The sequence below is a fragment of the Ursus maritimus genome, unplaced genomic scaffold (genome assembly GCF_017311325.1).
Source record: "Ursus maritimus isolate PB19 unplaced genomic scaffold, ASM1731132v1 scaffold_2, whole genome shotgun sequence".
In the NCBI taxonomy this organism is placed as follows: domain Eukaryota; kingdom Metazoa; phylum Chordata; class Mammalia; order Carnivora; family Ursidae; genus Ursus; species Ursus maritimus.
Window position 1 is genome coordinate 98,309,499 of NW_024424452.1, and position 16,639 is coordinate 98,326,137.

General features: G+C 35.9%; 1 protein-coding gene across 2 annotated transcripts in view; it reads left to right on the forward strand.

The window, feature by feature from the left end:
• NEK7 (NIMA related kinase 7) overlaps positions 1-16,639 on the forward strand; it is a 154,742-nt gene that overhangs the window by 123,195 nt on the left and 14,908 nt on the right. The window contains exons 8-9 of one of the 2 annotated variants that reach the window (XM_040636413.1): positions 5,904-5,998; positions 10,141-10,254. In XM_040636413.1, the coding sequence (XP_040492347.1) occupies positions 5,904-5,998; positions 10,141-10,254 (209 nt within the window). The remainder of the gene's footprint in view (positions 1-5,903; positions 5,999-10,140; positions 10,255-16,639) is intronic. The other variant, XM_040636414.1, reaches the window with a different exon arrangement.

The following is a 16,639-nucleotide window of genomic DNA, read 5'->3' on the forward strand; positions in this document are numbered from 1 at the left end:
TTGGGCCACCCAGGTGTCCCTCCAGTCCTGCTTTTTTTTTTTTTTTTTAAAGATTTTATTTATTTATTCGACAGAGATAGAGACAGCCAGCGAGAGAGGGAACACAAGCAGGGGGAGTGGAAGAGGAAGAAGCAGGCTCATAGCAGAGGAGCCTGATGTGGGGCTCGATCCCGTAACGCCGGGATCACGCCCTGAGCTGAAGGCAGACGCTTAACCGCTGTGCCACCCAGGCGCCCCTCCAGTCCTGCTTCTTAAGTGGCTTACTCCTTCATGGACTAGAATATAGGAGATAACAAGTAATTTTAACAAAACTTAATTAGAAAAGCTAATCTGCTATAAAATCTAAACATATTATATACTCCAAAGGTGTATATAAGTAATTGGGGGTAGTTAGCTGCTATTTAAGCAAATCTGTTTGCATCAGAGTTGTATTTATTATACACAATGAAGTGTTTCCTGTCTGATTGCTGGAAAGGAGAAAAACAAATGAGAACAGTTAGATCAATAATGTTCCAATATCCATTTTGCTTTCTTTCATAATGTCCCCCAGAAGAGGAAGGATGGAGAATTTTTGTTTTGCATGTACGTGTGTGAATTTAGCTATTACGTGTGTTTGTTGTACATCCTGAAAATGGTATAGGTTAAAAAGAAAAAAAAAGCTAACTAGGACTCTCTAATACTGATCCTTGTGCTAGGTAATATTTGAAACCCCTTGGGGGGAAATTGTTGTTTTGTTGTTGTTATAAGATAGTTTGAACTCCTCTATACCTTCCACAGTGAGACAAATGGTTCTCAGATTTTGTGATATTACCAGAAGAGTAAATGCATGGCCATCACTCAAACCAGATATCAGAATTTTCACACTGGAGTCTCTTGAGTGTACAATTCATGTTCCCCACACTATTTCCAAGTGTGATATAGCTTCTGATTTCAACTTGGGAAATTAGTGTTCTTGAACCAGGCATTAAAACAGTTTCATTTTTGGTGCCAGGTGCCACCTGTGGTCACATACTGGTTTTTCCCACACCTTTCCCTAGCACCTCTCTGTGGATCTTTCTTTGGCTTATTCCCCTTCATAATCCAAGGTAGTCTGGGGCCATAAAGGCAGCATATGTTCAGTCAGTGCTATAGGCTACTTTCACTGATTTATTTTTAGCTTTCAGTCCTTTCTAGACTTAAATAATGGCTTTAGGAAGAAGCTATTATCTAATTTTAAACAGTGCACATTTAACCTCTCCGTCACCGTATCAAGTATGTATTTAAAACAATCAGAATAGCTCAAAGTAGCATCATTTCCACATGCAGCCTGTTGAACCCAGACCCTTACTCCTGGCTTTTCTTACGTACATCCTGACTTTTAGAAGATTTCTCTGTTTCTTAATTTGGAAGGATACAGAATTTCACAGTGGTCAGTTTTAATGGAATAACCATCTATTTAAATGCAAGGGACAGAACTACCTGGTTTGAATTCCAAGTCCACAGTTTACCCACTTTGCGATTTTTGGCAAATTAGCTGAACTCCCAAAGCGTCTTCTCTTTAAAACAAGGTAACAGTAGTAACATCTCCTGAAGCTACTTCATGATAGTCATTTCACTAGTACATGAGCCCATGAGGTCAGGACTTAATCTGTTTACTTCTCTCTCCCCAGCACCTAGAACAGTGTGTGCCCGGTAGTAGGGACCTTGCTTAAACATGTGTTAAAAGTTCAGCCAGAGAATACATGTAATGCGTTTAACACAGTGCCTAGAGCAGAGTAACAGTAACAATACAATTTCCTGGGTTTTTCTCCCTCTGCATTATTAAAGCTCTTAAAGGTCATCAGGTGCACTTAAAAGATGACAAATTTTATTCTAGAATTGTCTTTTGCAGAAAAAATACTAGTCTACCGCTCAGCCGTTCTGTTTTAACCTTAGATAATACTCCTTACAATTAGATACATTGGGCCTCTCTCTTTTAAGTCTGCCAACATAATTTGTGGGCTGACTTAAGGGTATGAAGGAGAGAATGAAAATTAATTCTTATTCCCCGAAGTTGTGTGTATCTGTATATTTTTTTAAATCAAACTGAGGTATAAGATGACTCATGTCCTTTTAATGTTCCCACCAAGGCAGGTTCAAAGCTTCTTTTCTGCAGTTTGCTTTAATTCTAAGAGAGGAAAAAAAAAAAAAAAAAAGCAACATTTCTAAACTGAATTTGCTTGTTTGTACTCTCTGACCTAAAACACTTTGCTCGGCTGTCCTATGTAATAGTTTAAAAAAGGAATATATTACTTTTTCCATTTCACTTTCCATATGGATTTTTGTAGGGTTTTTATGAGTGCTGCAGAATTTAGAGCAAAGTGATCTCAGAAATTATCTCCTCTTTCTCATCCCTGCATCTTAAGAGGTGAGGAAAGTGAGTAATAAGAGAAGTTAAGTGGTCCTAGCTAGTTAATGAGGTAAGATGTGAAACAGAGTTCCTGACCTTTGACCGGTTTTGCCCTGCCTTCCTTGTTTAAAACAAACAAAATGAAACAAAAAAACAGCAACCCACTCTAACCATATAAACAGATGCCTCAGTAGTGCTATTGTTTTTCTCAAATCAAGTCTTTGCAGATATTGTACTACTAAATGTTGAAAAAATTCTGCGTATGACTTGTTCTGATAAAAGGGAAGATATGAATTAATTTAGTCATATATTCCATAATAACATGTTAGCAGAATTTTTTAACTCTCTTAAACATAATGTAGAACTTCTGAAAATCAGTCTTTTTGTTCAGGATAAATTTTAGAATCTATGTATTGTTAATAGAGTATACAAAGTGTAAAACCTTTCTCATAGCTAGAATAAGTCAACTAATGCAATTAAAATTTGTTTCTATTTGAATGATTGTCTTCCTATAGTTTAAAGAATGGCCAGATAACATTTTCAGTTGTTAGCAATTTCCCCCTACTATCAGCCTTTCTCTGTTTTTTTATGATGTTAAGCATCCATTTCTTACTCACTTTCATGCATATCAAAAGGTTAAAATGGCATAAATATGCTATAGTACAATACATTCCCATTTTAGCTACAGCCATAAATTCTCGAAAGATTAGTGAAATTACGCAACCTGCCGTCTCCATGCCCCTCAGTACATAGTAATTTGCGTGATCGTTTTAATGTCTAATCATATCACTCTACAACTCTCCCTTTTCTTGTATAGCTGTTAAAAGAAGTCACAACATTCTTGAGACAGTAGTAATAATAGACACAGCTGTCGTGGATTTTTAAAAAAGGCTTTTAGGAAATAATTATGTATCCATTAAGTTTGAAATGTGGAAGACCTATCATTGCATTTAAATTTATTTCAGATTTTCCTGAGCAATTTAAACTTTTTGACCTCTCTGTTAGGTAGAGAGGAAGGATGAGTCCGCTAATGTGATGGGGCTCAACCCCTCTGCTCAGTGTCAGTCAGTAGAAGAGCCCTTGTCCACAATGGAGGCGCACTTTAGGGCTCATGTAATAGGGAGCAAGTGGGAACTCCCTCTTAGGCTGTACTCAGCAGTTAATTATGAATCAATCCAATTACTAATTGTAGCACAGGATGCAAACTTTCTCCTCTTCCTACATAATGACTCTTTTGGAAATGTGTCAGTCAAAAAGGTGAGTAGCATCCTCAGATTTACATTTTAATATATATTCAATAGGTATATAATTTAAATATTAAAATAAAATGTGCATATTTAGCATAAGGAAGTTTGTTATTTATAAAATGAAGAAGAATCGGTGTCTAAATTTACAGTATCCACGTTAACCCAATATACCACTTTTTGTCATGACCTCCAGCAGCTCATTAGAAAAGGCTTTTCTTCGCATTAAAATGTTTTACGATGTAAGTTCAGCTTAGTGGAATCCCTCATCCTTCTTTTCCTCTGCTTCCTTCACTTGCGGGTCGTCCGTGGGCTCAGTTGTGTTGCAGTTAAGGTGTTATGCTGGGGCTAATCTCTGTAAAATGCTAGCATTTGTTCTTTTTTTTCCCTATCATCAATCTTTCACACTCATATCAAACCCCTAATGTAACAGCAGGTTTCCCAGAGCTACTGGTTAAAATTACCTTTGCTTTTGGTAAACTGAACCTTCAAGCCTCGGTGTTTTCAGTCGCCCCCTGTGGATTCCGTGAAGCCTCTCTCTGCACATTCCTCACTGCCAGTCACTTGTTTTATGTCCTGAAACCAGGAGCCTGTGCAGAGCCCCCTGATTGTTGCAGCTGCACCCACCACCCTTCCTTAGATGGAGAAAGGGTGTACATGCCTCCAGTAATCAGTGTCGCGTGTGCAAACTACAAGGGAAAGTGGTGGGAACTCCCCAAGCTAGAGAGCTTGTGTTTATGTTACCTGATAACAGTTCAGATTGTTTAAAATCCTAGCTCTTTCTGAAAGTTTCTTGGCTTTTGTGACCCTGACAGAGATTGGCAGATTTACTTGTCTTCGAAGTAAATGCTACACTGAAATAATTTATTTCTTAAGGTTTGTCTTACTAATTGCCTGTGTGAATAGTTACTGTTTTGTTTAAATTTATTTTATCGTCCTGTGTGCCTGTTCTTTCTTCACTTCTCCACTTCCATAAATACTTCCCCTTTGTCCATTACTGACTAGGACTATCCCCATTATTAGTAAAAATGGATTCCAATATAGATAGGATTTCTTGCGAATACGCGGTTCACGATGTTTTCACCTTCAGCGCAGTATAGTTTCCACACACAACTATTAGGTTATTCTTTTGGAAAACTGACTCCTGCCTTTGAGGATAATGCTTTGATTGTTGGTGTGACTCTTCCTGTTCCCTGTTCAGTACTGGGAGTTACAGTCTCATTAAGACTTACACTAAATAAATATCTGGGGAGTTCTTGAAAATTAGTAGAAAAAGGAGATGCCCTTCTCTCCGTGAGTAGCAGCATATTTTTGGTAGGTTTTGCCTCAAGCAGGTAAAATTCCAAAATGTTGTTCTCAAACTTTGATTCCCTGTCTGGCAAAAAGCCTTAGGCTAATGGTGGTGAAATAGCCATCTAAATTTGAAATTTAAGATATTCCCTTTGAAAGTCGTTTAAGTATTTTTACCCTTCAAAATATAACATACATGCTTTGCCTATTTTTAAATATTTAGTAAATTTTAAATTTTAATCTATCACATTATCATTTATTATGTTAGCCTTTTCTAAAATGGCCATAAAAAAGAAAAACAAGTATGAGCACTTCAAAAGAAACAAAAATAAAAATTATCTAGAGTATTTTGTCTTTAAAAAAGTCTCAGTAGCATAACTCAGACATTTTTCCAGAGATGTCAGTGACCTTTCACATGTTATTATATGATCCTTTGATGTACAAAAGTCTGTTGTATTCTTTCTAAAATGGTAGTAAGTAGGGTACTGAAATCACTTAAAATTTTAAGAGCTACAACTGTGTTCTAAGGATTATTTCTATTAAAGTTAATGAGCATGATTTATTTATACACACTACTGAATTGTTATAAATTAATGTTTATATTTAAGTAAATGATTATATGATCGTGCTTAATTGTTTGGAGTATGCAAGCCATATTTTTTCAAAATAAAGAAATGAAGCCAGTGTGAATCACTTAAGTAAATTTTCTTGTTAGAATTCCTTGTTTTTCCTTTAGTTAAGGTCCCAAGATCCTCCCTGAATCCATCAAAAGTTTAACTCACCACACCCTTTTTAATATGGGATGGATGTCGATGTGCTGCTTAAGGGTCAGGGAGCAGAGGAAATTAAAGAGTTTTAAGTATTGGCAAAAACAATTTCCTGATTCTAATGAATGATTTTGGTGACATAGTTTAATCTAGAGTATTGTGTGTAAAATTTCTTACCTCAGCTGCATCTTCATTTTTATACTCCTCTTGTTTGGTTTGGTTTGTTTTTTGCAGTGGGTACACCTTATTACATGTCTCCAGAGAGAATACATGAAAATGGATACAACTTCAAATCTGACATCTGGTCTCTTGGCTGTCTACTGTATGAGGTAGGTAATGTTGATAAAGTCCACATAGTGATGTATTTTTTATTACTGTAATATATTTCCTCTATCCTTATAGTATACACTTATTTTTTTCTGGATGGTGTTTAAGAATTAGCTTTTTAATTAGGAAGGGTTAATTCGTTGACTTAGTAACTGCTTTTATAATGGTAACTATGCATTCCTGCACATTTACTTCCTCTAATATTTTTAAATTGTTTCCTTTTAGTGAGAATTTTATTATAAAAATGTTTTTAATATTAATATGATGTTATCCTGCATATCTTATTTATAAAAATGTACATTTGAATATCTGTAAGGTAACTTGCTTATCCATGCAGAGCAGGAGAGGTATAATGGAATGGATTAAAAACATGAAAGCATGGTAAATATCTTTTTCAATATTTCTTTTGCTCTTACATAGAGTAATTTAGCTTTAAGGATAGTAGGTAAATAGATAATTTTTCTAGGTTACCACTTAATTTCATTTCCATGAGTAACAGTTGTATTGGTAAAGCTTAGTGAAATACTCTCTCTCCTGTTCTACTGGTGATAATTTATCAAAAGGAAAATGGAATCATCTACGTACATCCTCTAACAAATATTTCAATGTAGTAATTTGGATGGGTAGAAAAAAAGCATATTATATAAAAGCACATTTTACGTCCATGTTATAGAGTAATGGTATCAAAAAGCACTCAAGACTAGTGACTTACGTAAATATATTTTTTAATGAAATGATAATTCTCCTAGTGATACAAGCTTTAAGTCAGAGCTGCTAATTAAAGCTTAGTCTACATCTGAGTAACTATTTTAATAAAATAAAATGAAGGAAAATAATACATGGAATCATTTTCATGTTTTTTAATGTATACAAAAGAAATCTAAAGTGGATAGATAGAAACCAATATATTTCTTACTCTATATTTTGTGTTTCCTGTCCTCCTGACTTAAATGAAATATATCATGAGATCATTTATTTTAATTGCCCAACCATTACTTGGCAGTAGAGCATTAGAAGGCTTATTTTTTTAATGTGTATCATGAGCTTTAATTATTATATTATGGTTTACAGATTCATATTTCCTTAATTTAAGGAACCAGAGATTATTTTGTTCTTCTTAGTGAAGTGACTAATGACCACTTTAAAAGAACAGATTTTTAAATGTTTTTAAATAACATTCCTAGGATAATTTTTATTATGAAAAATTATGAATTTGTGATATGACAAAACATGTTTAGGTATGCCCAGGAGATTAAAAGAGATTATGCTCACTGTATTATATTCTTTTACTAATTTGCTACAATGCTGAGATTTGATTATACTAAATTACTAAATATTTAAAAGTCACTTTGTACATTTTTAAATATTTTTTATTTATTTAGGTAACGTTAGGTTCCTCAGGCCATAGTCTAATATTATCAAAATGGCATTTTCCTTTTAAACACTTGAAAGTAAACAGCAAATTGGTTTGCACTAATAAGATGAAATTTAGCAATGAAAAAGAAAAAGTTCAATTAAGGTAATGAATGTTTTTTGAGAAGTTTGCAAATTCTTTTAGGGCCACTGGATTCTTATGTCAAAACTGAAATAATTCTTCACATTCTGGATTTGCCTTTGAGAGGCCGTGTCCCATTTTTATGTGTGTTTAAAATGACCACCAAAATAGAAATTATTTCTTTGGACACCCTTACATCCATGAATTTATGTGTTGTGGATGATTTTGAGTTAAAGTATTTATCATGATAATGTTAGTTTTCATCTCAGTGAATTTTCTCAGTTCCTCTATGCTAGTCATGTGGAAGAACTAAAATTTTTCTAAAGATTTAATTTACCTTTATGTTCTATCTCCTTCCAGTTATGTTTCAATACGATGTTAACAGAAATACCCAGCAACTTAGCCTTAAAAAATTGGCCACAACCTCTCATGGACATTTTATATTATATCCCTCTAAGAATTTACTATTAACAATGAAGGAGTGGGAAGGTTTTTTGAAAATGTATTTTAAACTCAGAAAATTAGACTTTCAAATATTCCTGAAACCTCAAAAAAAAAAAAAAAACTAGCAGTACAGTTTTAATTGATATGCAACAAAGTAGACTTTACTAATTAAAATCAAGATGCTGTGCTTTTGCTACACGGACCTTTACATGGAAAAGTAGGTTTTACACATTTCCTTTATTGTTCAGCGCAGCAATTGCATCCTTACAGGGTTGTAGGTTGGTGGCTTACAGTTCAAAAAAAAAGAGAGCTGCCACCAGCCCCGAAGACAGACAGTGGGCTTTCGTCCCTCCGACACCCCCAGAATACTAATCAGGAAAGTCAGACCCTGGAGGTCAGGGAGCAAGTCAATCATTCTAGCGATCGTCTCAGTGTGGAGGATCAAATTAGCCTGAAAAATTCAGCTGCTGGGAGGAGAGGGCGAGCAGCTGTCAGGGGCAGCATCGAGATGCACTAATGAACCAGATGAATAGTGCAAAAGCTTGAAAATAAAAACAGGACAGTTGACATTTTTCATCTGTCAAAGCAGGAGATGCATGAAAATATACTATTCCTGTTTTAACTCCTTAGGGGACATTCAGATTTTTTTTTTTAACACTCTGCAGTATTGAGACAAAAAGTACTGTAATGAACTCCTAGCATATGATAATGAATGTATGTACATTTATGTAGGGTTTTTGGAAACATGGAAAGACTATAGTTATATATACAGTGTATTTTTTAAGGTGGCCTTTATAATACTCTGTCATAAAATGTCCTTGCATTTTAAACAAAACAAAACAAAAACGTGTCATTACTGATAGCTTCTCTTCTAGAAATTTCCTCTCAGATGGAGTGTTTTACATGTTTAGAGCCATTTATATTGTTTTTACTTTTCTCTCATGTGGAACAGCCATTCCTGAGGTGGTTTTATATAGGTGTATGTAGGTTTCATATAAAATGTAAGCTAAGTAAAACCATGTCAAGCTACTTTGCAGGTTTGATTTCCAGTGCCATCCCCTCCTCGTTTAAGGCTCTGAAGGAGTTAAAGCTCTGTCTGGAGCACCAGAAGACAGATGAGAGCCATTTTCAGCTTGTCCTGTCCCCACTGACGCTCACTGAGTAGCACAGCATGGACTAGCGTGTTTCACACACACTCTGCCTGTCTGGGGAATGTACACATTGTCCTTCCAAAATCAAACTTATTAGCACATGTAGAAAAGGGTGACTGACTTTGGGGCAGCCTCGCACTCCGTGTTGTATTCTCGCTGCTGCGGTTCAAAGATTTAGAAGGTTTTGAACAGGATGCGAACATTTTAAATTGAATTTTTTAGTTTGTAACCCTACTTACCACACTACTTGCTTGCACTTTAAATGTCAAGTTAGAACCTTGTCTTAAAATAAATTTAAATTCAATAATGTCTTTTTTAAAGTTGATCATTCTTTGAGTCTTTTTTTTTTTCTGCATAGAAATCTCATTCGGATGCCTTGAAGTAGCGGCTATGACTCAGAGCTTTTGAACATGTTAGTGTTTTTGAAACGTTATCAAAAGAAAAGAAGTTCTAGTTCATCGTAAACCACTTCAGGGTCACTTACAGCATGCAGATTGAAAACACTTTTTTTTTCCCCTCAAAATAACCCTTCCCTACAGGAACTATCATGTTGTGTAAAATGCTATACATTCTACTCCCTAAACCATAGCTTAGATTATTATTCATTTTCAATTTCTGTTTCATTTTAGTGATATTTCGACCATTGCGTGGTTGATATATACCATTGATGTCCGTTTGGTCATGAGATATATTACTTATTTTTATGGCATTATATTCATGAAGAGTTTTAAGTCACTCTGTGGTCTTTTTCTTATTACTTTATGTCATATATGTGTATGTATATATACGTGTGTGTGTGTGTATAAATATAAATATGTGCTAACCGTTTCTCCCTTTTAGGGAATTTTAAATATTGAAAAAAATACCAAAAATTGAAGATTTTTAGAACTTACCGAATAATTCTCAGAAAGGAATATTCATAAAAATCAAAATGCCCAGATAACTTTTTTAAAAGTATTTGTAATTATTTTCTACCCGAGTGTAATATACTTGATGAAATCACCTTTAAAAGTTACCATGTAACTATATCAGTTTCATTGGGAGCATTTTACAGATGGCTGCATTACAGAGTCCTTTCTATGGTGACAAAATGAATTTGTACTCGCTGTGTAAGAAGATAGAACAGTGTGACTACCCTCCTCTTCCTTCAGATCACTATTCAGAGGAAGTAAGTCATTTTTCAGCCCATGTGTTTGTCTGTTGTTCATTTTGCTAACGTTTGCATTTTATTAAGATTTTTTTTTCTGTCCAGAAACACAAATGACGAGTATGGTGGCAGAATTAGCACTTTACATTCTGTTTTCCTTCTCTTGGAGACTTACTGTTTAAAGAGTTGACGCTGCAGTTCCTAATGTGGAGTGGAGCAGAGCACAGCATGTGGTGTGGAATTGGTCACTTGTGAAATTGGTCACTTCCTAGGTGTGAGGAGAAGGAGAGCTGACTTTGCAGCCTTCTGAACACGGCGAAGGGCAGAATTCATGCTCAGACCCCAGCTCGAGTTGACCAGCATGTCTGGTGCCCTTTTTGATAAGGCCACCCCTCATTCTCACAGCCTCTGAACAACCACTGTAACTTTCTGCTTTGGCAGAACTTCCCTCTCATCCGTGTTTTCCAAAATGTGAAACATCCATCTCTTAGCTCTGTGTCTCTCTACCTTGTTCTTTCAGCTTTACCCTCCCTCCCTTGACCATGCCTGTCCTGTCAGTGCCTCACTATTGCAATCAGATTCCTATGGGAAATGTTTTGAGGTTACCATTAGCAGACATGTTAAAATGTATATTGGATGGGATTGAACATTTTAGAAGACTCTACTATATAAAAACCTGGGTCTGAATCCTTGCTTGCTTGGTAACCCATTGAAATGAGGTGTTTTGGCTCTACCCAACATACGGTTTCTTATTGAACAAAACATCTCCCGTTTAAGCCCAGTACATTGTGATTTTGCCAGTATTTAAGGAGGAGGTAGGCAGAAGAGCAGTATCTTGGGTTAACTAAATGTGTTCACATAACTCTTTTTGGAAAGCTTACTGGGGAATCTACCCAGAGAAAACACTGTCTTGAGTTAGGACATCTCACCCTCTCATGAGCAACAGATTTTTCGCCCAAGGGAGATGGCAAGGAGCAAAGGAAAAATATAAAACAATTATAACATTCACTTATTAGCTAGTCTTGTCACTCTTTCTCTGTTGAAATAAATAGCAATCGGTTTGAGTTTTATATAAGGAAAATTGAGTCAGTGTAACTTGAATAATAAATATCTCTAAAGAATTTTTACCATACAGAAAGCACTTGAGGCCCTAGAATGTTATAAGTACCTTTTTTTCTGTGGTTTTGATACTAATAATCAATGATGCCTGTTTTTGTTGTTGTTGTTTGTTTCATAGCCTTTGTATTCAGGTAATTAAACTAAACTCTTATGAGGCAATGATAATTTAGAAGCCTTATCTTCATTTGATGTTAATGCTATTATGTTAGCCATTTTTAATTACTATTTTGGGTATAGAATATAAATATGGCATTTCACAAAACCAACTTCAGAACTCCAGGCCTGGAAATACAGTAGGGTGTGAACAATAATGCAAAATGATGGCAAGAATGTCAGGGGCCGCTCTTTGTTGTGTCATTCATGCTGTCTTCTTTTTTCCATGAAGCGCATGAATATTTCACATATCTGCATCCTCATCCCCTATTCTTCTTGACTAATTTTCAGACTGTCTGAATTTGCATTTCACATGGTAGCTGATTAGGAGATGCCGAGTGCAGCAGTGAAGCCGCAGCAGGCGGTTACCATGGTGACCTTCAGCAGGATTTTAATGATGATACCACTAGTGGTTCGTTGAAGTCGGCCTGCCTGCAGGGCTACTTCACTGCAGCTAAGTGTGAAGTTGGATATGCGGATTCTCAGCCAAGGGGCAAATATCAAAGTCTGGCCCAGATAGAAGGTCTTAGAGTTGGGAGAGGAAAATAAGATTCCACTTTTTACTTCACTCTGTAGAGTTACCAGTTTCGAAAAGAGATATAAAGCAAAACACGTTCTATGGCGGACTTTCCAGAAAAGACAGGACATGCAGCTCCTCATATTGGTAAAAATCCGGCCTTGTGCTGTGGGGAAATAGAAGGCTATACCACTAGGTAAACACGGAAACTAAATCGTACGACAGAAATGGAGGTATGAAAAATACAGGCTAATAACGTGACTTTAATCTGTTCGGTTGTGTAGAAAAGTTCTCAGAACAAGAGCTTTGAAATGCAGATGTGCTAATAAATATTTTCTCTCCTTACGCAGGAACTCTGTTTGTAAAATAATTATTCAGAATTTGTGGGAGCAAAAAACCTGAACAGATTCAATGCTGCCATACTTGAGGGGAATCTTAAATATTTCCTTATATAGTAGGCTTTTTCGATCTTTTCAAAGTTCAAATTGCCATTTAATTTTTTAGCATGGCGGAAGATAGGAAACAACGAAAAGTGAAGTATAAAGTTTTTAAACAGCGAACTTTCACTAAGTGTTGATTTTACAGCTAAAATGGTAGCAGTCTCTGTAACTGTTTGAAGAATGAAAAAATTAAGCAAATTAATGTCCCACTAAATATCTATTTGAAAACTTCTCAAATTGAGTTAGCTTACTGCTAAATTTTTAAGGCTACTGCCTGAAGAGATTTAGAAGGGAACATTTCATGAAAATAGTAGCTATGCCCCCAACCAGCTTTGATCAATAGGGTTAAGGAACTCTATAAGATTTATTTCTAGGTATAGTCATTCCAATTAGAAGAAGAGTTTAAAAGCTTGGGAGTTTTTTTATTTCTTATATTCTGAAAAAATACAGATACACTTAAGCGTTACAAACCAAAAATGAGAAATAGTGTCCTTTGGAAAAATAAGCCTATATGTCAAATCTTTCCTTTTGAATTATGCTGTTGTTATTATTATGCGCAAAGGATTGGGATTCTAGGTTGAAATATGTCAGCTGTACATGAATGATATTAGGATATGTATATTTTGTAGCTTACTAAAATGTTTTTGTTTATGACAGTATCTTTTGGTGTTCAGTATTCTTTCTTTTTCCAGTAATGATCTCATCCATGTATCAGTGGGGAACTACTGTACTTAACCCTAAAAATCTTGAATTGAAACGATAGGTATTTTTCCTTAAATATCTCTTAAGTTTAGTTAAACTTGGTATTATTAGTGATGGTGCAATTAACATCTGTGAAGCCAACATTTATTGAACATTTACTGTGTACAAAGAATTATGACTCAAAAGTCCCTTTGTAATCTGATCCAAGTTTCTCTCTCCAGACTTATGGATTATGGGAGACCCTCTTCTTTCCTTCACTCTATCAGTGTAGGTTCTGCTAAAAGTTCCATGAATTTCCATGATTTTATGGATGCTGTTTCCTCTTTGTGAAACATCCCTTCCCCTGTTCTTTACCAGGCAAACTTCTCTCTTTGAAAAAAAGCTTGGGCATCATCTTCTGCCTGAAGTTATCCTGCTCCCTTTTCTTCTCTCCCCACATTCCCCCACCCCGCCTTGGCAGTACACTGCATGTCAGTTGTTTCTTTGCACACACACACACATACACACACACCCAACCTCTCACCCCTGTCTAGTTCCTGCCCCTGAGGAACAGTAACTGCTTTTTATTTGTGTATCTGTAGGGCCTGGCATATTAAAAATGTTCAGTGATTGATTAAGGAAATGAAGTGAAAGAGTGAGATTGCCGTAGTAAATGAAAAAAAAATGCTCCAATTATTTGACTACTGAATGAATGCGGGAAACTTCTCCAAAAAACTCTCCATTCAGTAAAGGTAGAAAATTACTCAAAAGACAGGCCAGAAGCTATGATGATTTTATTTTAATGATATTACCCACTATATGACTTTCCATTCTTACCAGCAAGCAGCGTCATTTCTGGAATGCCCAGTGTCCATTTCCTGGAAAATAAGACAAACAGATCTTTTCCTTCAATTTCAGTATTTAATTTCTTTGAGAGTCACAGGAGTGGTCATCAAAAGTATGCATTTTCAAGGTGCCTGGGTGGCTCAGTGGGTTAAGACTCTGCCTTCAGCTCAGGTCATGATCCCAGGGTCCTGGGATCAAGCCCCACATCGGGCTCCCTGCACAGTGAGGAGCCTGCTTCTCCCTCTCCCTCTGCCTGCTGCTTCCCCTGCTTGTGCTTTCTCTCTCTCTCTCTCCATCAAATAAATAAATAAAATCTTTTTTTAAAATGCATGCATTTTCACTGTTGTTCACTAAATTATCTGATGACTCGTAAGTTGAAAAAAAAAACAGTGAATAGTTATACTGACAATTATTTAGAAAGTACAGAATGCAACTCTATACGAAGTTCTTTTTAGCCAACATATTTTTTGAAAATCTGAGCATTAACATCATGCAGAGTATAGAGTCGGTCTCTTTCAATAGTTTTTATTTATTGTAAAAAATTCCTAATTGAAATAGAGAAGACATGAGAAAGATTGAATAGAAATGTACCTTGGTGGTTGCTTTTGGCAGATCTGTCTTCATTTTAGGTTTGAACAGAGAAATTTGAATGGAAGCTCTGAAGTTGAGTCAAGAGTTTGTAGACGGAAGTGAAAAATGGAAATAAGTAGGGGAGAATAGGGTGATCTTGGTTTGAGAAAAAAGAAATTAAACTGAGGATTTGAAAAAACAATGCTTTGTGTGAAAAAGAAATTCAGTACCTATAGCGCATTGGTGAGAGGGTTAAAAGCTCTTTAATGAAGTCAGCTCTATTATAGCAGAGTGCTCGTTGATCTGAACTGATTGCCATAGCAGACCCTGATCTGTTTAGGGGTCATTGTAAGTTCATTGTAAATAAGAAAAACTTTTGTAGGACACGATATCCATGGTTGTCTTCTAATTATATTTTTGAGAACTTGCTAATTCAGTAGGTCATCTTCATTTTATTCCTGGAGAAACCAAAAGGTAATTTGGGAAATAAAATTATTGAGCCAGTAATCAATTTTCAGATTATTTAATGCTTCTCTTGTTGAGCATTAAATGTGTTCGTTTTGTCACTTTATATCTCCAGCTCACAGATCGAAAGGTATCTGTTTTTATTAAAAATCAATGAATGGGACTACTTCTCAAGTGCACAATTATCTTCTTAAATATCAACCTAAAAGGTCACATCCAATCAAAGAACTAATGGAGAATGAATGAACTGTCATAAAGTTTTACCTCATAAATAGTGAACTTTTTTTTACTTTAACTGCCCCCCCCCCCTTTTTAAGAGAAATGGAAGGCAAGAGTGGGGAGGGTTTTGTTCTGTCTTTCTGTCTTCCCAGAAATACTTAAGTGGTGCTTTACTTAAATGCATTAATTAAGAATTTCTAGCACCATTTTCGTTATTCTTAAGACAAGAAAAGTATTGATTTTTCCAGAGTAATTTAAATACAAGGATTAAAGAGCACCATGCTTTTTCTATGCTTGATGATCTATGAATAACAAAATAATAATAATAAATTTTTAGTTGAACTAAACAGACTTCAGATATTTTCAGGTTCTTGTAGAGTATAAATATATTTACATGGTTTTAAATAAAATTGGAATACTGATTTTTTTTCAGCTGTAAAAATCACAATTTTTTTTTAAAGCCACATTAAGAACTTTCCCGTTAAAGAAATAAGGGCGGTGGCATTCTTCCCATTTCACACATGAGCAGATAGAGAGCCAGGTAGTGCCAGAGCCACTCCTAGACTCCAGCGCGCCTCCACTTCATGGCATCCCACTGCTTACGCTACAGGATCACACAGCCTGAGGTGAACTGTCAGGTGTTGTGTGAATGAGCATTTCATGATTCCTTTCCACTGTTAGATTTAGCAGTCCTTCATCTTTCTTTTCTCTGTTCTCACCCACCATGTTTACCGGGAATCTCCTTCCCTCTGCCTTGTGCTAACTGGGGGGTGCTCGGGGGGAGTGTCACGTAATAATGAAAGGAAAGAATGAGGAAGCTATTTGCAGAAGGGTAGCATTATTCTTACATATTAGAGTATGTAGACACTGCAAGTGTTTCCAGTAAATCAGATATATTGATCCATAATCTGCTAATTAAAAAATGTGATAGTTTGTCACAATTTTACTAAGATACAATTTATTTTCCAAAAGGCTACCCTTAAAGAAAGAGGACTGCTAAATGAATAATTTAGAAATTACAACTGAATTTTTTACCTTTTTTTTTTTTAAAGACTTTATTTATTTGAGAGAGAGAGCATGAGCAAGGGAAGAGCAGAGGGAGAGGGACAAGCAGACGTGGGGCTGTATCCCAGGATCCTGAGATCATGACCCGACCTGAAATCAAGAGTCAGACGCTTAATGGACTGATTCACCCGGGCAGCTACCCAACATTTATAAGTAATTTTTGTTTATATTGAAATTCAGAGTATGTTTGGGACACCTGGGTGGCTCAGTCAGTTAAGCATCTGCCTTAGGATCAGGTCATGATCTCTGAGTCTTGGGATCGAGCCCCACATCAGGCTCCCTGCTCAGAGGAGAGTCTGCTTCCTCTGCCACTGCCTCTCCCCCTGCCTCA